General features: G+C 43.6%; 1 protein-coding gene across 1 annotated transcript in view; it reads right to left on the bottom strand.

The window, feature by feature from the left end:
• LOC132883260 (CD209 antigen-like protein E) overlaps positions 1–27,023 on the bottom strand; it is a 41,091-nt gene extending 14,068 nt beyond the window's left edge. The window contains exons 1-2 of the mRNA XM_060916650.1: positions 26,742–27,023; positions 10,792–10,986 (exon numbers count right to left, since the gene is read on the bottom strand). Of these exons, the coding sequence (XP_060772633.1) occupies positions 10,792–10,986; positions 26,742–26,889 (343 nt within the window). The 5' untranslated portion in view covers positions 26,890–27,023. The remainder of the gene's footprint in view (positions 1–10,791; positions 10,987–26,741) is intronic.
• Positions 27,024–27,348: the final 325 nt, after the last annotated feature.

Genomic DNA, 27,348 nt, shown 5'->3' with positions numbered 1-27,348 from the left:
TTTAGTATTACAGTTTGTCTGTGTTTAAACTACAACAATTTGTAAATTCTACAAAAAAATATGATCAATTCAACATATTCTTACTGTTAAATTAACAGTGGTATTTGGTTAGGAGTTTTACAGTATATTGATGTAAATTACACACTGCTTCATTGTTTTTGTATTTACAGTTTTTTATGCCATGATTTTACATAAATTCACTGTTAATTCTACGGACATTTTTTACAGTGCGCACACACACACACACACACACACACAGAATGGGTTTGGACTGGAAGAGAGGGTTCTGTCTCTCACCATGGACAGAAGTAGAGTTTTCTGAGTGCCAGCTGAACTTCCTGTCATTGAGATTTTTTTAAGGGAAGAAATGATAATTTCACAAAATTCCGATGAAGAAAAAAGTTCGACTTTTTTTTAAAGGTCCCATGGCATGAAATTTTCACTTTCTGAGGTTTTTTAACGTTAAAATGAGTTCCTCTGACCTTCTTAAGTCACCCCAGTGGCTAGAAATTTCATAATGTCTAAACCAAACTATGCCCAACATTTGAGAATGGCACGTCAAAACGGCGCGTTGATAAGCTCTTCCCTTTACTACGTCAGCAAGGGAGATGATCCCCACGCCCCCCCTCTGGATTCCCACCCACTGTATGGATTGCCCCGCTCAGTTGTAGTGAGGAGACCATAGAGGACACAACAACATGGCATCACCTAAGCGAGCGAAACATGGAAATTGCGCTGTACATGGATGTGACAACACAGAAAAGAGCCTGTTTTTACTGCCGACGGGAGAGCCCCTGAAGACGCAGTGGCTTAATTTTATTTACTTCAATAATACGCCGTCGAGTCTACCTAAGACGGTGTATGCTTGTCGGAAGCATTTTCCTGAGGAATGTTTCCACAACTTGGGACAGTACAGGGCAGGTTTTGCACATCAACTGTCACTGAAGCCTGGGTCCGTACTAAGCATCCCTGCCGCATCAGCCACAAACACCGAACAAGTAAGTGTATAACTGTTAAGTCGTTTTGCCGTGTTTTAAAATCGGTGCGTTTGCAATGGCTACATTAGCTGTGCAGCTAACCGCTTCCTGCAGTTAGCCAGGTACTCTGCGCTACCTCTGTTATAATAGCCAATCAAAACAGTTTTTACAAAGACACCCACATTCTTTTTTTAAGTCACTCGTTCATTTTATTTGTTTGTTTGTTCAGTAAAAACCCAAACATTTGTTGAATTTATTTTATTTCCTCGCGTCGCACCTTAATGACGTCAGCGCGCGGTATTTTTCCCTGATTCTGGGCCGGGGTGTCGTGAGTGGCAGAGCAGCCCCATCGCTGCGATCCATTGAAAGTCAGCCCTAGATCCAATCTTTTGTCGGGAGCCGAGGTCGCACGGGCGGCCCTCCAGCGGCACTGGCCGCCCGTGGAGGCAGCGGTTCTCCCAGGGGCGAGGAAACGGCAAAGTCCCCACTCCTCCATGGTAAAACTGCTCAGTTTTACCATGGGCCTCAGGCTGAAAAAAAACCGACACTCAGACAATATAAACAGTGTAAACACTAGATAAGAACTACACACAGACTAAACACTCAAACAGACAATATAAACAGTATAAACACTCTAGATATGAACTAGACGTAGACTAAACACTCTCTCTCTCATATATATATATATATATATATATATATATATATATATATATATATATACACACACACACAAATTGGTTCAAATAACCAAACAGTCAAGGGCACTTGAGGTATAGCAGGTAAACATGAAACATGAAATAAGCAGTATAAACAAACTAGCAGCTGTTAAGGTGAGGTAGTGCGGAATAGTGCAAATGAGCGAGGTAAAGTGAGATGTGCGGTCCCTGAGTTCAGTGTGTTAATGAACGATGAGATGTATGTGTGTGTGTGTGTGTGTGATGGGGGGGGGAACTGTGAGGATGACATGTCAGATGCTGAAGGGGGGTGTGCGAGCAGAATCTGTGGCAGGGAGCAGAGGGGGGAGGAGGGGCAGAACAGGGAGGGAGTTGAGCCTCCTGACCGCCTGGTGAAAGAAACTGTTCTTGAGCCTGCTGGTTTTGGCCCGGAGACTCCGCAGTCTCCTCCCCGACGGCAGCAGGCTGAAGAGGCTGTGAGATGGGTGGGTGGGGTCACCTGCAATCCTGATGGCTTTGCAGGTGAGGCGGGAGTTATAAATATCCATTAGAGAAGGGAGAGAGACACCAATGATCCTCTCAGCTGCTCTCACGATGCGCTGCAGAGACTTGCAGCAGGACACGGTGCAGGCGCCGTACCACACGGTGATGCAACTGGTCAGAATGTTCTCGATGGTGCCTCTGTAGAATGTGTGCATGATGGGGGCCGGGGCTCTTGCTCTCCTCAGTTTGTGGAGGAAGTACAGACGCTGTTGGGCTTTTTTGGCCAGTGATGCGGTGTTGTTGCTCCAGGACAGGTCTTCAGAGATGTGCACACCCAGAAGCTTGGTGCTGCTCACCCGCTCCACTGCAGCACCGTCGATAGATAGTGGAGCATGCTGGGTGTGCTCTCTCCTGAAGTCCACAACAATCTCCTTTATCTTCTCCACGTTCAGATGGAGATTGTTGTCCTTGCACCACATGGCCAAGCGGCTCACCTCACTCCTGTAGATTGTCTCATCGCCATTGTTGATGAGACCCACCACAGTCGTGTCATCTGCAAACTTAATGAAGAGATTTGAGTTGGATGTTGGTGTGCAGTCGTGGGTCAGCAGAGTGAAGAGGAGGGGGCTTAGCACACATCCTTGGGGGCAGGGATGTGCACAGGAATTATGAAGGGCATTTGCTCTGACCTGAAGAAAGGGCAGACCTCAGCACTCAGTCTCACTAACTACTACTAATTGAAACTAAACATATTTATTTACATACATACATATTTAACATAGTGAGAGTGCAAACGTTCAAAAAAGAAGGCGCCTATTAGGGGTCATGTCAACAAAAATGTTCAGGACCTCGTGTTTGTTGATTTCTATGTCCTTTTCTATGGCCAGGAGGAGGAGGTCAGACAGCCACTCTTGACCACACTGATTACGGAGCCTTGTTTTCATCAGCTTCAGCTTTGAGAATGAGCATTCCACTGTTGCAGTGGAGACTGGCAGAGTGGCATAGATTTTGATCAGTTTGAACAGTGTGGGGAAAATAATGTCAGCATGGTTTTCCCTTAATATTTCCAGCATGGCTTTCACTGTCTTCTTGGGACACTTGTAAGATGCATGGAAGACTCTCAGCTCTGTTTGTAGACTGGTTTCTTCCCCCTGAAGACCATAAAACTCACATAGTGTATGGGCCGTATGTTGAACTTGGCTGCTAGCAACATTCACCCACTGTTCTGGGTCAGTGAGTCTCTGTAATGACATCACAATGTCCCGAGTCTTCCCTTCTCCATAGGCTCTTCTCTCTAGTTCTTGTCTCAGTCTATCCAAAAATGTATAGTATGTTCTTCCCCTGTAGTACTCCTCCAAGGTCTGAACTTCATCATCTTCCCTCGCAGATTTAGATTTAGAGGTGTATTTCAGCTTTGCAGGGACTTTTCTGCGCCTACCTGGAATGCTTGTCGGAATGTTTATGTCATGTTCCTCTGCAATTGTTGTGGTAGTGTTGTAAATTTGTGAGAAATGACTGTCTCTCCTCAGTTCCCCTACTCGCTTCATGACACCATCCAAAACAGAGTAAGCAGCAGCCAAGTCCAGGTCATTCTGCTGGAGAACTTTAGAAGCCACTGATGTCTCCATGAACACTGGCATTGCTATTTCAAGGCAGAGCAGAAATTCGAAATCTATGCTGCTTAACAGCACCTTAGCCTCTCCTGCAGCCAGATCGGGGGGGGGGGGGGGGGGGGGGGGGGGTGTCAGACTCTCTCAGACCTCTCAAGTACTGTAGGATAGCAGGGAGGACCTTCCTAATTGTCTTCAAAGCATTTTCCCTGCAGCTCCAACGGGTGTCTGAAAGCCTCTGCAGTTCAAGGACACGTTGGTCTGGATTCATGGCTTTTTGAGTATCCACAAATGCAGCGTGGCGCTTTGTGGAGCTGGCAATAAATGTGTACAGCCTCTCAACAACTGTAAAGAAATCCACAAAGAACTTGTTGGATTTTGCACTCTCAACTAAAACTAGATTCAAACAATGTGCATGGCAGTGCACATACAGTGCCTTTTCGTTTAGCCTCTGAATCCGGGACTGCAGCCCATTGTAGCGTCCGCTCATGTTAGCTGCCCCATCGTATCCCTGTCCACAGACATCTTGAATGTTGAAGTTATTTTCCTCAAGCAACTTCATCACAACATTCTCCAGTGCCTCTGCAGTTGTTGATGCCACATCACATAACTGAATAAAGGGTTCCTTTATAGTCATGTTGTGGACATATTGCACAGCAAAGGACACCTGCTCAATATGTGACACATCAGTGGTCTCATCCAGCAGAATAGAAAATTGTGATGCCTCCATCACTTCCTTCTGTATGACTCGTTTGACATAAACACTAAGTGCTTTTATGAGGTAATTCTGAGTCCTATTGGATAGGAGAGACACCTGGGGCCTTTTGTTTGATGCTTGGCTTTCCTTGACTATGTCAAGATGACGCCCGAGTACGCTGTCATATTGGCCAAGCAAATCTACCAGGTTCAGGAAATTTCCTTTGTTTGAACTTGACAAGCCTTCTTCATTACCCCGAAAGGCCAAAGCTTGTTTTGCCAGATATAATGTGATATCCATTAAACGGAAGATTATCTCTCTGTTTTTCTGCCTCTCTATTTCTTTCGCTGCTTCCATCTGTGCATCAGCTGCTGCAAATGCCCTCTGCAGTGTATCTTTTTTAAAGGCATTCCACCTGATCATGTTGAGCATATGTGCTTCATTGCTGCGGTGCTCTTTGATCTTTACTTTGGCCTGCCTCCACAAGGTTATCCCTATAGACTTCCATCCTTTCTTGCTCTGAAACTTCTCCTCGTTCATGAAATTCCTGCAACTAAAGCAGTACATGGCATCTCTGAGAGGAGAATATTCCAGCCAGGGATCGTCATTGTACCACTGAGCTTGAAAAGAGCGCCCATCTGATTTTTTTGGGAACTTCACCATAGGATGGCAAGGCCCGACTGAAGTGCAGAATCTGATGAAGTTCTGATCGTACCGTAAAATACCAAATAATAGCCCGGGCTATTATTTGTCTCAATCACGTAAGAGACCCGGCGCGTATTAGAGACTAGGCGGCTATTTGGAACAGGCGATTAATTCCTTCTTCACAAACACCTTCCCCAAAATCTACCTTAAAACGGGGAAAAAATCATTCTCAGATAGGCCTACTTTTAACCAGTATAACTTACAGTTTGTTTAGAGTTAGATTACAGATAGCACGGTGCCGACTTCGGGGAATTTTGAAGACGCAGAATGCATCTTCGCATGGCACAGTCGGGGTGGATAAAGGATAAATCACACACCTTTTCCTGTTAATGACTAGTTAAGCGCATGCTTTACAAAATAATCAAGAAACCACACCATTGTCTGTGCGCAGCACTGTGATTTAATTACTCTGCAAAGTTATGGTCACTTGCTATCACCCTCACCCATGCAGCCTCCACCCTTTGCGCTTCGCGATGTCTGTCAATCTGAAATTGCATGGAGGGCGCGACGTTGAAGCAACATAATTAGGGTGCGAAGTGTCAAACCAAAGGGTTTTTTCTTATGCTGAAAAATAAGTGACCTGCAGTGGCTACATACTGTCATCTTGCATTCTCACGTTTCTCTCCAAGACGTCTCCCTATTTGGCGGATATGAGCCTATTCCCCGAGTGAGTTGGTACGGTGGCTCGACCCCGTAGAAAACTTAAAGTTCGGATGAAAGTTAGTTGAATAGGTTACTGACTTGTAGGCCTACATGTTGCCTGCCTGACGCGTGCTTCTGCCCAACTTGCACGACAGATTACTTGTTGAAAAGGCCCCTTGGATTAGATTGGCCGCGAGCAGACTGAAATGCATGTTAGAACGCTCTCACCTTTTTTGTAAAGCGTCTTCCAGATCCGAATGGGTAAGGGCAAGTGAAATGGTATAAGGTCTTTAATAAAACTCAGTGTGTGCTTTGACGCATGCATTCGGCAATTTAGGTCGTTTAACAGAAGCAGCAGTCCAACCTTGGAAACCCGCAGTCCTCAGTGTCACCACACACGCTGGCTTTCGTTGGGTATACCCAAAGGGGTATTCCTCATTCGATGACGTAAGTGATATCCCACACACCCATGTCAAACGTAATTGGCTAAGACATCTGTCAGAAGTTACGGAGTTGCATTCCTCAAGAAATATTACGGTAGACCAAGATTATAACATTGAAATGGCATGTTTATTATCACGTAACAAAATGTTGTAAACAGTATTATAGAAATAATTTCATTTTTCATTCATTCATTCATTCATTCATTCATATTGTTTCGGTAGAAAACTATGCAATGCAAAATCGTTTAAACACCAGAAAACCAGAAAAGTGCTGGGCCTCAAGATTCTAGATAGAACGTTCGGACGCTTTTTTTTTTTTTTTTAGACCCCGGCGAGTATTCGGAACCGGCCTTTATTTGTCACAACACATGCGTACACCCGGCCGTTAAAGGGAACTCGGCGGTTAATTGGAACTCGGCTATTATTTGGTATTTTACGGTACTTAAGATTGTTGCTCTCTACATGTGCTGGATCAGTGGGATTAGACAACCTCAGCAAAAAATCAAAATCAGTAGATTCTGCCAAACTCTGAATATCCTCCCTTTCAGATGCTGTCCTCTCCCTCATCTCATCCTCTTGCTCATCTCTCCTTTCTCTGTTCTCCTCCTTTGTTTTTTTATTGCTGTAATTATTTTATTTTATCTTATATACAGCTTGATATATAGCTTGCTGGTCTTTAAACCTGTAGCTTAATCCTATATCGGGTAATCAGCATTATGCCTACCTGTCCTAAATGCCTCCTCCTGGTCCACATTTTCCTGAAGTGAGGAGGTTTGTGGCTGCTCCTCATCTTAAATGTAATGCAATTATGAGAAAATGCCATTAGCAGGCTAAAATATGAGGATGATTAATCAATTAGCCTACAGTGTCATTTTTATGACAATGCTGCAAAGTCTCTGTCTCACCTGTTGCTTGGCTTTTTCTCAGCCAACTCTGCGGAGAGGTGCTCCCCTTAGCTGCCTCTTTGAGCTGTCTCTCTCTCTCTTGAATCCGCCTCTTTTCCGTAGGCATTTTCGAATTGCCTTTATTTTAACATTACACACATGACCCAAAATAGTTAAGAATTAGTTTTCTAATCATATGAAATAGCCTAATTCAAATGATGCATTATTTCCATCATTCTTCCTGCTTGCTAAAACGAAATGTTAGAAAACTATCAGCAGACATGTAGGCCTAACATTAGTTTGCTAATCACAGAGCAGCTTGTAAAAAGTTACAGGTTGTCTTCAAGCTAGCTGGCTGTCGGATTTTTTTTTTTGCTAACTAAACGTGGCACAGTATCTGGCTGTCGGATTGTTTAGGCTCACTAAACGTCGCAAACTGCACCTGAGTTGATGATTTCAGAAAAGTTGATGGTGATCATTTTTATACTGTGTGTACATCTCAAGCTCACCTTTTAGACCCCCATCATGGCACTGAAGGTAGTCGGTTTTAACTGCTGCGGCATCTGCAACAATCTCGCTACGCATGCAGGCTGAAGTGCAGGTCGCGTGCAGCACTTCAGTTTTGTGAGCCCCTGCCCCGCCCCCTCCCTTCTGCCTTTCTCTTGCGGTGTCTGATGGAATGATTGACGGTACTTTAGGCTATTTTAGGACACATTTGAAAACAAAAGCAAGAATTATAACGAAAATCATGTTCAAATCTGAAATTCTGTATTCCTTGAACTATTTATATTATTTTTCCCCCCTCCCTCGGAAGGGCAACATCAGTCGAGGAGGGCATAAAGGCAGTTGCCCGGACAACTAGAGCCACCCCCTCTGCACGTCCATGCTTGGGGGGCCCCCGTGTTCAGTGTGATGGTGCTGGAGGAGTTGCTGCCGACCTGTACAGTCTGTGGTCTCCCCGTCAGGAAGTCCAGCAGCCAGTTGCACAGGGAGGTGTTGAGTCCCAGCTGGTCCAGTTTGTGAATGAGCTGCTGAGGAATGATTGTGTTGAATGCTGAGCTAAAGTCTATGAACAGCATTCTGACATACGAGTCTTTTGTCTCCAGGTGGGTGAGGGCTGAGTGGAGGGCAGTGGAGATGGCGTCATCGGTCGAATGGTTGGACTGATATGCAAACTGGAAAGGATCCAGGGTGGGGGGGGGGAGGGCAGACTTGATATGCCTCATGACTAGCCACTCGAAGCACTTCATGAGGATGGGAGTGAGTGCGACAGGGCGGTAGTCATTGAAGCAGGAGGGAGACGGCTTCTTCAGGACCGGGATGATGGTGGTGGTTTTGAGACACGTGGGGACAACAGCCTGGCTCAACGAGATGTTGAAGATGTCTGTAAAGACATCTGTGAGCTCCTCAGCACAGTCTCTCAGGACACGACCAGGAATGTTATCAGGACCCGGGGCTTTTAGTGCATTTGTCATCCTGAGAGCTCTCCTCACGCTGTCTGGGGACAGCGTCAACACCTGGTCACCGGGAGGTGGTGGGGTCTTCTGTGCCGTGGTGCTGTTGTCTGCCTCAAAGTGAGCGAAGAAGTCGTTCAACTGATTCAGCAGAGACGTGGAGTTGTCACAGGTCTGTCGCGAGGGCTTGTAGTCTGTGATGGTCTGAATCCCCTGCCACAGGTTCCTGGTGTCTCTGCTGTCATTGAAATGGTCAGCAATGTGCCTGGAATACTGTCTCTTGGCCACCCTGATGCCTCGTGACAGATTGGCCCTAGCTGTCCTCAGGCCTACCTCGTCCCCAGCTCTGAAGGCAGCGTTCCGAGCCCACAGGAGCCTATAGACTTCCCCTGTCAGCCATGGCTTCTGATTGGCCCGAATGGAGATGGTTCTGGTGACCGTAACATTGTCCATGCACTTCCTCATATAGGCAGTGATGGTCTCCGTGTACTCCTGGAGATCTGTGGTGTTGTTGTAGGTGGCCGCCTGTCTGAACATGCTCCAGTCAGTGGTGGAAAAACAGTCCTGGAGTGCCTCTGAGGACCCCTCTGGCCACACACTGTTTTTTAGCTGGTTTGGTGACTTTAACCAGCGGCCTGTATGCTGGCATTAGCATAACAGTGGAGTGATCTGAGGCCCCAAGGTGGGGGAGGAGTAGGGCTTTGTAGGCATCTTTATGCATGGTGTAAACATTGTCCAGAGTATTGTTTCCATGTGTAGGAAAGTTGATATATCCATAGAGTTTTGGAAACACGCTTTTGGGGTTTGCATGATCGAAATCCCCAGCCAGGATGAGGAAAGCATCTGGGTGGGCTGTCTGCTGCTCACTGATGTGCTGATAGAGTTCATTCAGTGCTTCGCTCCTGTTGTTATTGGAGCCGGGAGGGATATATATTGCTACCAGCAATATGGCTGTAAATTCCCTCGGCAGATAGAATGGCCGGCACTTAATAATCATAAACTCCACCAGTAGTGAGCAGTGTTTACAGACCACAACAGCATCACGGCACCAGGCATCACCGATGTAAACACAGAGTCCTCCGCCGCGAGTCTCCCCCCTCGACTAGCACTCTGTCTGACCGGTAGCATGTTAGCCGGGCTAGCTGAATGGCACAGTCCGGGACGCTGTCATTAAGCCATGTTTCCACAAACACAAGGACACAGCACTCACTCACAGACTTAAAAGATGAGCGGAGCAGGTGGACATAATCCAGCTTGTTGTCCAGTGAGCGTACGTTGGCCAGAGTGATGGTAGGGATAGCCGGCCGGTGAGGGCTAGCCGCTAGCCTAGCTCGAATACCTCCACGTTTGCCTCTTTTCTGCTTCCGCATGTTCTGCCTGTGGCGCTTCCACTGCGGGCTGGATGCAGGAGTGGGGGTCGGTGCTTGAGCAGGCCTCCGGAGCAAACCATAGCCGCATAGCACTTCCGCGTCCGCTGGATTTATATCCGTGAATATAGTTCTGCGGATGTCGAGCAGAAACTCACAGGAGTATGTGCGCCTTGAGACTAATGGACGCGACAAAGACGAACAGATACACACTGTTTTAAAACACAAAAAACACGAAAACACCGTTCTGTCGGGACAGAGAGGAGCCGCTGCATGTGTGCGTGCCGCCATCTTGAGGAAAAAAAAATCATTTTAGTATCATGACAAAAAAGACAGACTACTACAAACTAGCTGCTATGATACAAGAGATAATGGGAATGATCTTGTTTCAGGGATGTTCCACAACATCCATTCATGATCTGTAGCCGCTTATCCTGTGTAGGGTCGCAAGCAAGCTGGAGCCTATCCCAGCTGACGTGGGGGTGGGTACACCCTGGACAAGTTGCCAGGCCATCACAGGGCTGACACATAGAGACAAGCAACCATTCACACTCACATTCAAACTTACGGTCAATTTAGAGACACCAATTAGCCTAACTTGCATGTCTTTGGACTGTGGGGGAAACCAGAGCACCCAGAGGAAAGCCACACAGACAACATGCAAACTTCACACAGAAAGGCCCTCATCGGCTGCTGGGCTCGAACACAGGACTGTCTTGCTGTGAAGCAACAGTGCTAACCCCTACACCACCATGCCACCCATGTTCCACAACATTAAATGCAAATATGCATGGTTAAAACTATGAGACTCATTAATAATTATGTGATGGCTTTACATAAAGTGTTACTCACCCGATTTAAAAGCCTTCTGGATTTCCTCTCTCTCCCTCTGTAACTGGTCCCTCTCTAAAGCCAGGTTGTTGTATTTGGTCTGCAGCTGGTTGTTTTCTGTATTCAGCACTGTGACAGCAGTCAGCAGGAGAATACACAGCAACACCACACACACTACAGTCAGTCTGTAACACCTGCCCCATGCAGTGTCTCCTCCTAATGGGAAATGGCCACAGAGACATGCGTTTTCATATTTGGCAAGGCAAAGGTATTGAAAGCACATTTCATACACAAAAGCAATTCACAGTGCTTTATAAGTACAATCAAAATTAAGACAAAGAGCATTAAGGCATTAAAGAGAAATATAAAGACAAACATCAAAAAGTTAAAATTAAAAGTGCAAAACACAATTAATTTGTAAGGTAAGCAGGTCATAGACAGATGTAAATGCAGTTTAGAGAGTTTATTCAGGCAATCGGGCAGACTACTCCAAAACTTGAGGCAAAAGGTCAGTCAATAGACACTCAAGGTTCAGGTGAAGCACAAACAGAATATCAAAGGTAATATCAAATGAGTTAAATACAAGAAATAAAGTCAAAAAACAGGCAAACAGTACAAAAATCAAAAGGCTTGATAAAGTCAGAACAAAGGTTACTGAACATTTACTTGATAAAGAAATTGTGAAAACTAAAGTCCTTAAAAAATTTGAGGCAAGATTTTGAACAGGTGCATGAAATCAGTCATCATGTGACTGTGAGTGGTGAGGTGTGTGTTGGGTGTTGTAGTCCATAGTAGCCATATTTGAATGCTGCTGTGATTTCTGAAGAAGATAGTCCCTGTCCCCTCTGTCCCCAATTGAGAATCTCATCTCATCTCATTTTTTCTAGCCGCTTTATCCTGTTCTACAGGGTCGCAGGCAAGTTGGAGCCTATCCCAGCTGACTAGGGATGAAAGGCGGGGTACACCCTGGACAAGTCGCCAGGTCATCACAGGGCTGACACATAGACACAGGCAACAATTCACACTCACATTTACACCTACGGTCAATTTAGAGTCACCAGTTAGCCTAACCTGCATGTCTTTGGACTGTGGGGGAAACCGGAGCACTCGGAGGAAACCCACCCAGATACGGGGAGAACATGCAAACTCCGCACAGAAAGGCCCTCGCCGGCCACGGGGCTCGAACCCGGACCTTCTTGCTGTGAGGCGACAGCGCTAACCACTACACCATCGTGCTGCCCCCAATAGAGAATGTGTGGTGAATTTTGAAATGAAAAAAAAAAGACAATAACGACCCGTACTTTTGCACACCTTAAGACATTTTTGCAGGATGAATGAGACAAAATAACATCTGAAATGCTTCATGACTTGGTGTCTTCAGTTCCAAAACATCTTTTAAGTGTTGTGAGAAGGAATGGCACCATTATAAAGTCGTTAATGCTTTACCATCCAAACTTTTTTTGAAATGTACTGTGAGCATCAAAATTGAAATGTGTTCATTATGAAAAAATAACTGAGGTAAAAAGTAATGAGGTAAAACATCAAATAATGTTGTATTGTTTTGAATCCAGGTGGCATGATGGTGTAGTGGGTAGCACTGTTGCCTCACAGCAAGAAAGTCCTGGGTTCAAGCATCGTCGCTGACGTGGGCCTTTCTGTGTGGAGTTTGCATGTTCTCCCTGTGTCTGCGTGGGTTTCCTCCGGGTGCTCTGGTTTCCCCCACAGTCCAAAAACATGCAGGTTAGGCCAACTGGTGGCTCTAAATTGACCATAGGTGTGGAGTGTGAATGGTTGTTTGTCTCTGTGTCAGCCCTGCGATGATCTGGTGACTTGTCCAGGATGTACCCTGCCTCTCGCCCATAGTCAGCTGGGATAGGCTCCAGCTTGCCCACGACCCTGCACAGGATAAGCGGTTACCAATGATGGATGGATGGATGTTTTGAATGCAGTACAAGGCAACGATTATTTACAAATTATTATTTTCAGTTTTAATTTAAATTTCGACATACCATCCCAAAATTTTCTGATTTGGGGTTTTATAAATAACAATACTTTTGCTTGAGTACAATTTCTGCTTACTCTGCACACCTTTGCCTGTTTGAATAAATTAATGTCACAGTGTTCAAGGGGGATTTTGGCTCATTCTTCTAACCAAACAATCTTAAATGAAATGGCAAATTATGATCATCCATTAATTCTACAGATGTTCTATTGGGTATAAGTGTGGTGATTGACTGGGCCATTCCAACACCACTATTTTCTTCATATTGAACCAATTGAGGCCAAGTTTACATTAGACCGTATCTGTCTCGTTTTCTTCGCGGATGCACTGTCCGTTTACATTAAAACGCCTGGAAACGCCGGGAAACGGGAATCCGCCAGGGTCCACGTATTCAATCCAGATCGTGTCTGGTCCGGTGCTGTGTAAACATTGAGAATACGCGGATACGCTGTGCTGAGCTCTAGCTGGCGTCGTCATTGGACAACGTCACTGTGACATCCACCTTCCTGATTCACTGGCATTGGTCATGTGACGCGACTGCTGAAAAACGGCGCGGACTTCCGCCTTGTATCACCTTTCATTAAAGAGTATGAAAATACTGCAAATACTGATGCAAATACTGCCCATTGTGTAGTTATGATTGTCTTTAGGCTTGCCATCCTTCCACTTGCAAGTGGTAAGTGACGCGCATGCCCGATATGCACTGGAATCACACACACAGCGGCTCAGTCCCGAATCACTGCTCGTGTGCTTCACTCGCGCGCTCTGTGAGCTGCGCAGGGCCAGAGTGCGCACCCTCCAGAGGGCACTCGCTGTTCAGGGCGGAGTGATTTGGAGCGCAGGATGCTTGCGGAGCCGAGCGTATCCATGTATTGGCGTTGCTGTGTGCACGCGAATCGTGTATTGGCGTTGCTGTGTGCACGCGAATCGTTTTAAAAACGTTAATCTGATGATCCGCTGATACGGTCTAATGTAAACCCCACCTGAGAATCTCCTTTGCAGTATATTTTGGATCGTTGTCCTGCGAGAACATCCACCCAGGTCTCATCTTCACCACCCTAGTGGATGACAACAGATTCTTCTCAGGAATTTTCCAGTACATGACTCATTCAGGGGCGGCACGGTGGTGTAGTGGTTAGCACTGTTGCCTCACAGCAAGAAGGTCCGGGTTCGAGCCCCGTGGCCAATGAGGGCCTTTCTGTGCGGAGTTTACATGTTCTCCCCGTGTCCACGTGGGTTTCCTCCGGGTGCTCCGGTTTCCCCCACAGTCCAAAGACATGCAGGTTAGGTTAACTGGTGAGACTAAATTGACTGTAGGTGTGAGTGTGAATGGTTGTCTGTGTCTATGTGTCAGCCCTGTGATGACCTGGCGACTTGTCCAGGGTGTACCCCGCCTTTCGCCCATAGTCAGCTGGGATACATTTGCACATGTGAGATTATTTTATGTCTCTCACTTGTTGTTTCGAGCATCAGAATGTGTTAGGATTGCCAAAGGCTTTCTGTCTCTGGAACATCAGAAGGTTCCACAGTGATTTCTTATCTTGATGACAAGACTCTGGTTTTTGTAGGTCAAGCTGTGAAATACCTTTTTCTCATTCAAGCTGTGAAATAGCTTTGTTAGGTCAGGTTGTGAGGTGTTTCCCTTTGATCCTTTGTTAGCTAGTTTAGAAAGACTATTCTCTTATTTCAATATTTTATGGGAAACACACACTGAATTACTGGCTACAATAATTTGTCTGAGATCATGGTGAAATTGTTGTATTATTTACCATGAATTTATGATAATGTTATACTTAGGAGCAGGGCCGTTGACAGCTTTGGCTGGGCCCGGGACAAAATAATCTGAGTGGGCCCCCCCCCAAATAATCTGAGTGGGCCCCCCACACACACGCACGCACATCGCCACACAGCAACCACCCACACCCAACCCCTCTTTTCACAGTCTCCATTCACTCCAACCCTTAAATAACAGGTATTCCAAGCCCATTATAACAGTCAACCATTTTATTTCAACATATTTACAGTTTGAACATTTCCTTAGTCTGCAACTATTCAGGTGCGAAATGCAATGCGCCGGACTTTTGCTGTGGCAAAGTCGTCAATAAGGTCATTGAAGTCCAGCTTCTTTGCAAGTTCGTGCTCTATAGAGAGCATAGCCAGCCCATTGAGCCTCTCCTGTGACATGTTTGAGTGCAAGTAGTTGATAAACCAAAATGATTGTTTACGAGATGGAACTGGGCCTCAATGAGAACGGAGTTATGGCTTTCCCAAAATCTGAACATAGAAGCATCACCACTAGTGATGTGTACAGTGAGTTTTTCAGTGTATTTTTTTGTCTTGTTTTTCATAAACGTCCTTTCCGTACTCGATTTAGAATGTTACAAAAAAAATTGACACCCTCCCAACCACGCAACATTAGCCTATCTGACCTGGGGGCTGACACGTTTATTACGGATAAACCAAAAGGATTACAACGTTCCCTGGATATAGAACTGGACCGAGAAGATTTCAAAATCTTAACGTGTAAACAACAACAATAAAACAGAGGTTGTTTTATTCATTTAGGGCTTATTAGGCTACTTTCATTAATTGCGCTTTTCATACAGGCCTATCATTTTTCACTTGAGCAAGGGAATTGTTTGAAGAGTATCCAGTGTAAGCGAAAGTTTAATGTTTTGCAACAGACTAACCTCAAAACACCCCATTTATAGCCCATTCGTTACATTAAACTCTATCTAGCTGGCAATTTCACATGCCGTCGTATCTACACGGGATGATTTCCAACAAAATAAGGTTTAATTAACAAGAGGCAGCGTTCCACGGGCTTTCAGCTAACCGGAGTCCAGCTCAGCGCAGCTCAGCAAGCGTGCCTAAAACATTTGGATATGATTGCCACATACACATACAAACAGCCACTCAAATCTCCACTGCCAAGCCTCTACCTCTCCAACGCCAGATCCATGTAAACAACACGGACGATTTGGAATTACCTTATTCTATTCTATAATCAGCTGGTCAGTGCTGTACTCAATACTTAAGTGACTTGCCCATCCAGTGAGGATTATTTTGTTTACAAGATGCCACATCTGAGTCGCTGACAAATCCTGAATTTCTGTAAAGATAACTGTGCAGAGGTTTATAAGCACGCAGTGCTTCACCACTGAACAGCGAGGGAAAGTTAATGAGGTAATTATACACGTCCGGGTATTCCGCTGGCAGTTCAAAATCCGGTCGTGAAAACTCCGTCCGGAAAGCCATAAGGGTCACAAATCTGTAGATCGTTTATTTTAGACATATATCTAGTTATCTGTTCATTAGAAAAATGAGCCGTGTAGTCCGTCGGTTGAAACTGATCCATTCTGTACACGAGTGCAGCAGTATTCAGCGGTGTTTTTGACCGACAAGATGGCGGTTGTGTACTTTCCGGTCACGTGACTGCAAGATCTCTATAGTGCCGTGTTATTTGGCGCCTTAATCAAAGACCAAACCATTTCTGCATTAGGGGTGGTAGGTGGGTTCTTGAATCTATTTTCGAAGACAATAAAGGCAAAAGAACCAGAAATCATTCATTGAATGCAAATATAGCACATTTTTCTCCCCCAAATCAACACATTTTGAAATGAAACAGAATGATTAATGGCATCTTCATGAGGGACCAGTTCTGGGCCCCCCCTCATGCCTGGGCCCGGGACAAAATACCCGGTTGTCCCCCCCTGTCGACGGCCCTGCTTAGGAGGTATGTTAACACTAAGCTCCTTGAAGCTGAGCCTAGGTACACTTTGAGTTTAAAAGTTTAGAGGGCCTTGTGTGTGTGTATGATTAGCTTGTGTTCTCCACCACTGATTGTAAGGACATTTCACATGACAAACGCAAACTTATAATTAAGTACAACCCCGAGTCCAAAAAAGTTGGGACAAAGTACAAATTGTAAATAAAAATGGAATGCAATGATGTGGAAGTTTCAAAATTCCATATTTTATTCAGAATAGAACATAGATGACATATCAAATGTTTAAACTGAGAAAATGTATCATTTAAAGCGAAAAATTAGGTGACTTTAAATTTCATGACAACAACGCATCTCAAAAAAGTTGGGACAAAGCCATGTTTACTGCTGTGAGACATCCCCTTTTCTCTTTACAACAGTCTGTAAACGTCTGGGGACTGAGGAGACAAGTTGCTCAAGTTTAGGGATAGGAATGTTAACCCATTCTTGTCTAATGTAGGATTCTAGTTGCTCAACTGTCTTAGGTCTTTTTTGTCGTATCTTCCGTTTTATGATGCGCCAAATGTTTTCTATGGGTGAAAGATCTGGACTGCAGCCTGGCCAGTTCAGTACCCGGACCCTTCTTCTACGCAGCCATGATGCTGTAATTGATGCAGTATGTGGTTTGGCATTGTCATGTTGGAAAATGCAAGGTCTTCCCTGAAAGAGACGTCGTCTGGATGGGAGCATATGTTGCTCTAGAACCTGGATATACCTTTCAGCACTGATGGTGTCTTTCCAGATGTGTAAGCTGCCCATGCCACACGCACTAATGCAACCCCATATCATCAGAGATGCAGGCTTCTGAACTGAGCGCTGATAACAACTTGAGTCGTCCTTCTCCTCTTTAGTCCGAATGACACGGCGTCCCTGATTTCCATAAAGAACTTCAAATTTTGATTCGTCTGACTACAGAACAGCTTTCCACTTTGCCACAGTCCATTTTAAATGAGCCTTGGCCCAGAGAAGACATCTGCGCTTCTGGATCATGTTTAGATACGGCTTCTTCTTTGAACTACAGAGTTTTAGCTGGCAACGGCGGATGGCCCGGTGAATTGTGTTCACAGATAATGTTCTCTGGAAATATTCCTGAGCCCATTTTGTGATTTCCAATATAGAAGCATGCCTGTATGTGATGCAGTGCCATCTTAGGGCCTGAAGATCACGGGCACCCGGTATGGTTTACCGGCCTTGACCCTTACGCACAGAGATTCTTCCAGATTCTCTGAATCTTTTGATGATATTATGCACTGTAGATGATGATGATGATATCAAACTCTTTGCAATTTTACACTGTCGAACTCCTTTCTGATATTGCTCCACTATTTGTCGGCGCAGAATTAGGGGGATTGGTGATCCTCTTCCCATCTTTACTTCTGAGAGCTGCTGCCACTCCAAGATGCTCTTTTTATACCCAGTTATGTTAATGACCTATTGCCAATTGACCTAATGAGTTGCAATTTGGTCCTCCAGCTGTTCCTTTTTTGTACCTTTAACTTTTCCAGCCTCTTATTGCCCCTGTCCCAACTTTTTTGAGATGTGTTGCTGTCATGAAATTTCAAATGAGCCAATATTTGGCATGAAATTTCAAAATGTCTCACTTTCAACATTTGATATGTTGTCTATGTTCTATTGTGAATACAATATCAGTTTTTGAGATTTGTAAATTATTGCATTCCGTTTTTATTTACAATTTGTACTTTGTCCCAACTTTTTTGGAATCAGGGTTGTAGTAAAACCCTTAACCCCCTGGGGTCTGAGGGTATTTTCTGGCACTCTAATGATTTTGGCATGCTCTGATTTTGTTCTCAATTTCAACAAATCTAAGCAGTATTTTCAAAGTCATATGACAATTTTTTGTGTTCAGCACACGTTCAGCTCCAATAATATCTATGTAGTATGTATGTCATGATTGTACTTAATACAAAACAGATAAATGAAGATGTTGTAAAAAGCAGTTTTAGAACTGTGTTGGAATGTGTGAAAAAAACATGACCTTACCCATTCTGTCGAACCTTTTTGGTCACTTGAGGTGATTCTGTTCAGTTTTAGGAATATATCGAACACAAAAACTTAAATCTGCTCCATTGATTTGAACAATTAACTGGCCATCAAAAAAAATGTATGCCCTATTGGTTTGGAGTGAAGGGTTGGCAGTGGGAGGGGTATTCAATGAGAAGTGTAAAAAATTTCCATTCAATTCAATGGAAAGTGTAAAAACTCCTCTCACTGCCAAATCTTAATCCCATCAGATTAACTCTTAATCTCATCAGGTCAAGTCACAATGGATAAGGTAATGCTTTTCCACACATTCCAACACAGTTCTAAAACTGCTTTTTACAACAGCTTCATTGATCTGGTATTTGGCTTTATTTTGGTATTTGAATCTATTCAGCGTGTCTTGAAATTAACTCTTGTACTATTTTACTCAGTTCATAGCCGCAACCAACTCTGTTACTCTGTTACAGAATTACTCTGTAATTCTGCTCCCACTCCAACTCCAAATTTTACTCTGTAAACTCAAGATCGAGCAAAATTAACAATTTTTGAGTACAATACTTTTAACTCTGGAAAAATTGCTCAGTCATTTTTCCTGTGTATGCACTACAGTGCACGCATATCAACTGATCTGCTTATAATAAATAGAAAAAAATATTTACATTTACTCGAGTTGCTCTTTGGCTGGATTCAGTCAAAGTAAAAAAAAAAAAAAGGCACCGCTCATCATCAGTGTCGCAGTTCTCAAGATTGAATTGAATCACTGTCCTGAATCATGAACTGAATGATGAATTGAATCACTGTTCTGAATCATGAATTGAATCAGGAATTGATTCACTGTCCTGAAATTGAATCGCTGTTCTGAATCATTAAATGAATCATGAATTGAATCGCTGTCCTGAATCATCCGAAGCGCATAAAATCCACATGCCATCTCACAACAAGTTTTACCTCCAAATAGCCTAAACTATGTCTGACAGATTTTATCCAGTTTACAGTGGGCGTTCTCACCGTGAAAGAGAAACCAATCAAAACCAACAGAGTGAAAGTGATTATCATGCAGTTACCATGTGAATAGTGTTTTATGAATGCATAAGTGGACACTCTGCGCTCTGTCTCCGGTGTGACTGGGTAAGGTGACAAGAATTATGTTTCATCTAATTTAGGTAATTTAAAAACTATAATATTATTTGGCAGTGGGCACATAGGAAAGTGTAAAGTATAAAGTTTCTTTCAATATGTTCATCATGCTTGTATGATAAACTCATGAAGATATTTATCTAAATACATGACCTACTCATTCTAAACCTGTTGAGCTTCGCCGGCAAAGCTTTCAACCCCAGAGGGTTAAAATGCAATATGGTAAGAAATATGCAGAGGTGGAAAGTAATGAATTACATTACTCGCGTTACTGTACTTGAGTAGCTTTTTTGTGTACGTATACTTTTTCAAGTAATTTTTAAAGAGTGTACTTTTACTTTTACTTAAGTATGTTTTCTTTTAAGTAGTGTACTTCGATACATTTTACATCACAACCGTTACTGAGTAAAAAAAAAAAAGGCTAAAACGGAGAAGGGGAAATGAGTTCTGGAAATGAATCACGGGAAGGACAGTTGTCGCGCGCGTGAGTCTCACACAGACGATGGCGGACATGCACCGGCGCTTTAAGGGGGGGGCTTCGGGAGGCTCAAGCCCCTGGGCCACAGCCAATCAGGGGCCTTGTAATATTAATAAAATAATAAACTGTCAGAATCGTGGGCCTACATTAATGTACAGATAGAAATAAGGTTAGAAATAAGTGAGCGCACAGTAGCCTGCTGTAAGAGACATGGTGGATGTGGTTCATGAAACGAACACCCACAACTGTACCAGAATAAAATGTAACAAAATGTAACGTCACGCACGAAAGCGCGCCAAAGACTGCAGACTACTGAGACACAAATTTAGAGGCTTTGAAAGATGAAGCGTTCACATGTTAGCGGGGCGCATAAAAGGAAAAAAGAGAGAGATGCAGGTAATGATAGAATCGCTGCCTAAAGTCACAGACTTTTTTAAGGTAAGGATCACCAATTTGTTCAGAATATCAGCTACTTATCAGTTATCAGCCGTACCAGCAGCTAGGCTATGTGCAGCTAGGCTAGATATGCTATGATCTGTCCAACATTAAAATAAATCAGTTGTGATTTGAATACGTGTCATGTGATTTGAGTTATAATCCTGTTAGTATAATAGCATATTTCGATGGGGATAATAAAATGTCTAAAACTGCATCTACTGAAGAAATTGATGAAAAGATTGTAGCCTATAATTTTCACAGTTCGGGCAGCAGACAGAGTAAGCATACTGAGGGGAATAGCAACACAAAGCTAGCGCAGATCCACATTTCTCGGTAGCTGTGTTGGGTGCGTTGTTAACCCGTGTGGATTTAAGTGAAATACTTGAGAAGTTCTGTGGTCAAGACAACGTTTTAAGGTAAGGACACTTGATTATTAATGTTTGCCCGCCGTGGCTTGTTGTTGACGAAAGGCCCACATGATTTTGCCTTATGCAGCTACTACTAGCGTCATGCTTTGAACTAGGTTAAGCTCATTTGCGCTAAAGGATGGGTTTATTGAAAGACTTTGATGTAGCTAGTTTCTTTTTAAAAAATCATATGCTCAAAACAGTATGCCCGTGTTCATCATGTTTAACTTTTTTCTTGATGGAGTGCGTGAAATATTGTTGCAAGTGGTATTTCGATGCAGTCATGTCAAAAAGGCAGTTGAATGCACGGTCTTATTCAAGGAGAAGAAAGACTTGCATGATGCTTGAACATAGATCGGTAAAATAGACCCTAGTAGGACTTGGTTTCGTGTATTTCGGTCTGTAGAGTTATGAGTTTGGCCGCTGTCCATAGTGTTTACGTTTCATGTGGCCGCCGAGCCAAGTACCTTCATCATCATCATCATGTTCCCCTGTCAAAAGTTAAACTCTCTAGGGGTGCTTCTGCTGTAGCAGTTGCAGCAGTTGCTCAAAGTTTGATTTGCCCATCATCATACGTCTTATCTGTTGGGTGTCTATGCCCAGCAGATTTTCCCATTTCGTCCATTTGAACCATTTTTGTCAAACAGGAGCTGCTTTTGCACTTGGTTATTGCCCATCCGGCAAACGTGAGCAATATATTTTAGTTGTTGTACGTAGCAGGATAGTTTTATATCCTGGGTTCCTGTCAGTTTCCGGAGGTCAGCATTGGACATCTTGTAGCTCCAGTCTATATCTTCATTTGTAGTGTTCTTTTGGTCAGGGGCATTCTTTCGTTTATATCCACCTTTAATCATTTTCCTTAGGAAGCCGTGCCACACTACCGCAATTTTGTGAATTTCACTGGATGATAGTTGCCATGCCTGTGTGCTGTACAGGAGGCGAGATCGAACGCATGCCACTAGGAACTTTATACGGGTTTTTAGTAGTATTCGGTGGTCAGTTAGAACGTGTTTCAGTTCATTCCATTTCATGAATGCAGCACTTATCCTAGCATGCAGGAAGTGTGAGGATTCATCACAGTTGCTGACATTATAACCAAGATATTTAAAGGTGCGGACATTTTTAATATTAGTGCCGCCATGGGAAATGATACTTGGTTTACATTTGATATCCTCATTGACGTTAAAAGCCATTATTTCTGTTTTGACATATGATATTTGTAAACCAAAGCAGGTGTAGGTCTTATCATACAACTGAAGAATATTCTGAAGCTCCTCGATGGATCCAGCGAGTATGGCCTGATCATCTGTGTATACTGTAGAATCTCTGTTATGCAACCCTCTCCTGATGCTCGTGCTTTCGTACGCATTTCTCTTGTGGATACCTCATTTGGAATGCAATATCTGAACTTGAAGCCTGTATCTGGGTACAGTTTTGATATCTCATGCTGTGCAATCCTGACAACAAAGTCCATATAGATATTAAAAACTGATGGCGATTCTAGGGCACCTTGTCTTGCAGTGAATGTTTGTTTTCATGCCGCCGAGCTATTTTTATGTATTTTATTTTTTAAAAGGACTTGTCTGTAGGTGTGTGTGTTTTATGTTTACAACACATAGGTCTACATTAGCGCACGCGCGCTTGTGTGGTTATCTCTGGCCATGCCCCTGCGTGAAAGTTACGCAGTATCACTGTCCTGTCCGTGGTAATAATCAGAACCGGCTCTGTAATGATAATGCGCGCGTTCTTCTCTCCCTCTGTGGTCGGATGTGTTGAGCGATGTGAGCGTGGGCCTTGCGCAGCTACACTGAGCCAAACGTAACCTATCGTAGGCTTCTAGGCTAATTACGCGCTTACACTGTAAATGCTTGACACGTATTGCAAATGAAATAAGAGTGTTTTCCTGGCCAACGGTAAGGGTAGGGTTGACAGGTAGCCTATGAGGGGCCTAGCCCCTGGGCCACGGGTGTTGATAAAGCGCCCCTGCGGACATGGAGGAGACCGAGGAACCTGTGGTGGATGACCCTGCAGAAAACGCAATTTCTTCCAGTAATGAAGTGCACCCCTGGCCCTACATACGTGATCACTTCAGCTTCGTAGAGAAAAGGGGTGACAGTTTCATTATGCAATGCAGATTATGTGTGCCCAAGAAGACAACCATTGCGGCATACAAAAATTCGATGTCTAATCTGCGCAAGCATGTTGAGGTAAGTATTGCCATTGGCATCATAATCACAGGCGCAGATAGAGGGTGGGACGGGTGGGATTCGTCCCACCCAGATTTAAATTCACCTTGTTCGGTCTCCCCCACTTATAGGGAGGAAAAAACGTCTATGCTGTCTTTCTTTGCATAAGGCAAACCTCATGGAAAAATCAAAAGACTAATTACCATTCGGTTTATTGAGGTGCACAGCAGTGTATACATAGTTGCAACAACTCACATAAAACAAAACAAAGACTGATATTCGGTTGGTTGAGCTGCGCAGACTGCACAGGTTGCGAGCTCGAGCTTGGTTGCTATGGTTACCCACAACAAGTTTGACAGGCATATCGGGGTTGGGGTTGGTTTGCTGGCAGCTTTGTCCCCCCCAGTTTTTTGTCCCTCCAGTTTTTTGTCCCCCCCAGTTCAAAAAACGTATCTGCGCCCCTGATCATAATGTTTCCTTTCCATAGTAAAACCGACAATAGGCTGGTTATATTCCAAAAATAGTGGATGGCATTGTTAATGTTGAAGTAGCAACCTGTTGGTACTGTAACATAACGGTAACTAGTCTGTTATTCGGTTGGCTAATCATGCAAGCAAGTTAGCTCGCCAACCTGACGTGATCAGTCTTCCTACCATTCTACATCCAACAGGCCAGAAAGGAATACTAAGCAAAACAAATAATGTTTGAATTGAATTGTTCAATAACACACAGTGCACACAGGCAAGCTACGAGATTTCGGTGCAACATTTCACTTTCATATTTCGTGTACAATGCTTTGTGTGTGGTCAGGGCAATGTAAACGACATGACTGTGTGTATTGACCTTTTTTGTTTGTCTCAGTTTTAATGCAGCATTATCCTAAGCATTCAATTTGATACACTTCCTTTAAATAAAACATCTGGGTTGAGATGTACATATATCCTTGTTTCCTCTTCTTTTTCATTTTTGCACAACACAATGGAGGCAGAAAACACCCATTGTTAAAAGTAACGTTTTACTTTTACTCAAAGTACATTTTAAATGATCTACTTTTTACTTTTACTTGAGTAGATTTTTTGTCTGGTACCTTTACTTGTACTTAAGTAAAATTTCATCAGAGTAACAGTACTTGTACTTGAGTATAATATTTTAGTACTCTTTCCACCTCTGGAAATATGACTAGGTTTGGTTTTCTTTTGAAAATAGCGGGAAGTATGTTTTAGCCAATGAGAAGCCCCACATTGGGCAGCCAATCAGAAGTCTGTGTTTTAAACAATGAAAAACCTTTTACACTCATTTTAATAGGAGCCACCATTTTGTTTTGGTGTGGTCCTAGGATGGGTCTCCTAAAGAGGGACACAACTTAAAAACTAAAGGTAGAAATTAGACCCTCAGTGTGTATCCAGGTATTGCTCAGTGCTTGTGGTGTTTTATACATTAAAGGCATTTCAAGGTATGCTCTTTCATATAAGTATATTTTTTGGCTTCTTTTGAAGTACGCACTTCCATGACACACACAAATGCACAATTGGCACTTTGCACCTATTTTTGTCTTGCCATTGATGTTGTTGATTGTACTCAGATAGCAATATGTTTAAATAGCTAAATGTCTACTTAGAGAGCTATAGGTAGTTAGTTATATAGCTTATATTGTAATCGTCTATTTTCTCCCTAAATGCACCATGCGGGGCGGCACGGTGGTGTAGTGGTTAGCGCTGTCGCCTCACAGCAAGAAGGTCCTGGGTTCGAGCCCCGTGGCCGGCGAGGGCCTTTCTGTGTGGAGTTTGCATGTTCTCCCCGTGTCCGCGTGGGTTTCCTCCGGGTGCTCCGGTTTCCCCCACAGTCCAAAGACATGCAGGTTAGGTTAACTGGTGACTCTAAATTGACCGTAGGTGTGAATGTGAGTGTGAATGGTTGTCTGTGTCTATGTGTCAGCCCTGTGATGACCTGGCGACTTGTCCAGGGTGTACCCCGCCTTTCGCCCGTAGTCAGCTGGGATAGGCTCCAGCTTGCCTGCGACCCTGTAGAAGGATAAAAGCGGCTAGAGATAATGAGATGAGATGAGATGAGATGAGATGCACCATGCGGAGCCTGAGGGAAACACGATTTCAATGCACTGTATACTTGTATATGGACATATAAGAAATACATCTGTAACCAGTGTCATTGCTTTGCTGCTCAAAAAAATTGTTGTGAAGGTCTTGGAGAGCTCTTTGTTTCTATACATCATGAGATGTTTCTTGCATGACAGCTTGGTGCCAAATGATTTATTTACTTGCATTTATTTATTTACAGTGTTTTGACCATTTTCCAAGACTGGAAGTACTAACCTAGCAACATGCACTAACCCAGCTGAGCTGATTCTAATTAGTGCAGGTAGGAGAACTAATCAGTGTAATTAGCTGGGTTTCTTACTGTGTTCAATCCCTTTTTCTTGTCATTCCACCTTACTGCACATAGCATTTTTATAAAGTAGAATATTACAATTTATTTTTCTATGTAGTTTTACTGTGTATTGTGTCAGATGCGTGAGAGAGGCAGATGCAAGTGCAGAAGTGTTTATTCTAGTACAGTGCGATATATACATGAAGTGAATAAGAACACACACAAAAGCAAACAGTCCAAAATGGCAGGCAAGGTCATAAACGAGAAAACATGCAAATGGTCGGTCGAGGCGCAAACAGGATATCAGAAGCAAAACGAGAATGAGAACTAGAAACAAGAACAGGAGTCAAGGAACCAGGAAAACCACAAACAAGGGAAACAAGGCTCGGTAATGCACACTGAATGTGGCGTAATATTTTGCATCGCCTTAGCATCAGCGCAGTCCTTAAATAGCTCAACACTTAGTTCACTAATTGAGAACAGGTGCGCCTGTTCATGGCGCTCGTGCTGGAGCTCACTTCGGTGCGCTCGCGGCCTGAGGCGCGCCTTCAAGTGCACGCACCAAGGCACGCATGACTGACGTTATGCATTCAACATTTCATATGTATTCACCTGGATTCCATGTGTAGCACTGAAAATATGTTTAATAGAAAAATAGTTGTGTTAAATACTTATTTCCCCACTGTACGATTTTAGCAAGTTTTATCAACAGGCCTAGCCATGCACATGTAGGAACTGCAAGTGGTAGTGATAGTGGGAGCCACAGAAATTGTTTCTACACTTTCTTCCTGTAGAACACATTTTTATGAAAAAAATTATTTGATGAAATAAAAAAAAGACTTGTTTTTGAGTTACTGATATTTGGATTAATAACTATCATGCTAACCAGACAAATAAGTAAAGAGACTCTAACTACAGTGCTTCACAGACCAGATGTGGTCTCAAGTTTGTTTGTTTCTTTGTTTTTAAGCCGATTAACTGAAGTCAAATTAGATGTTAAATTGTTAACTACAATACAGTAAAGACTTGGACTGAATATGCACATCAATTAAATCAAAACAAATATCGACTAATACAGAGTACAAAAATCTCATTACAATGTAACTCCCTGTTTCACTCCCTTCCTCTCACCTCATGTATGTTTATTAGGCCAAATTAAAATCTTGTGTACCTGGGTGTTGAATTCGTTGGTTATTGTTTGCATTGGCATCCTCTTTCTCTGTGTCGTAGCCTTCAAAATCATCTGAGAGTGTATAGATGACGAACGTCACATCCTCGTGGTCATCTATCTTCAACTGCTTACTGAATAAATGAAACATTTCTAAAATATAAACTATTCAGTAAAACCCTGAGAACACAACCGTACAGCTGCACCTCTTCACTCAAGTGTGTTGTGTGTTATAGGAGCAAAAATGAATGTGTTGCTGCCAGGAAAGGAAGCGAAGAGCTGCAGTTCTCATGCTGATGTTGATCTCATAAGATTGGTTTGGGGGCGGCACGGTCATGTAGTGGTTAGCACTGTCGCCCCACAGCAAGAAGGTCCTGGGTTCAATCCCAGCAGCCAGCAAGGGCCTTTCTGTGTGGAGTTTGCACGCTCTCCCCGTGTCTGCGTGGGTTTCCTCCGGGTGCTCCGGTTTCCCCCACAGTCCAAAGGCATGCAGGTTAGGCTAATGGGTGGCTCTAAATTGACCGTAGGTGTGAATGTGAATGGTTGTCTATGTGTTAGCCCTGCAATGACCTGGCGACTTGTCCAGGGTGTACCCTGTCTCTCGTCCATA

Source organism: Neoarius graeffei, chromosome 3 (genome assembly GCF_027579695.1).
Source record: "Neoarius graeffei isolate fNeoGra1 chromosome 3, fNeoGra1.pri, whole genome shotgun sequence".
Taxonomy (NCBI): domain Eukaryota; kingdom Metazoa; phylum Chordata; class Actinopteri; order Siluriformes; family Ariidae; genus Neoarius; species Neoarius graeffei.
The sequence above is the reverse complement of the archived record's forward strand: the minus strand, read 5'-3'. Positions and strand labels throughout refer to the sequence as shown.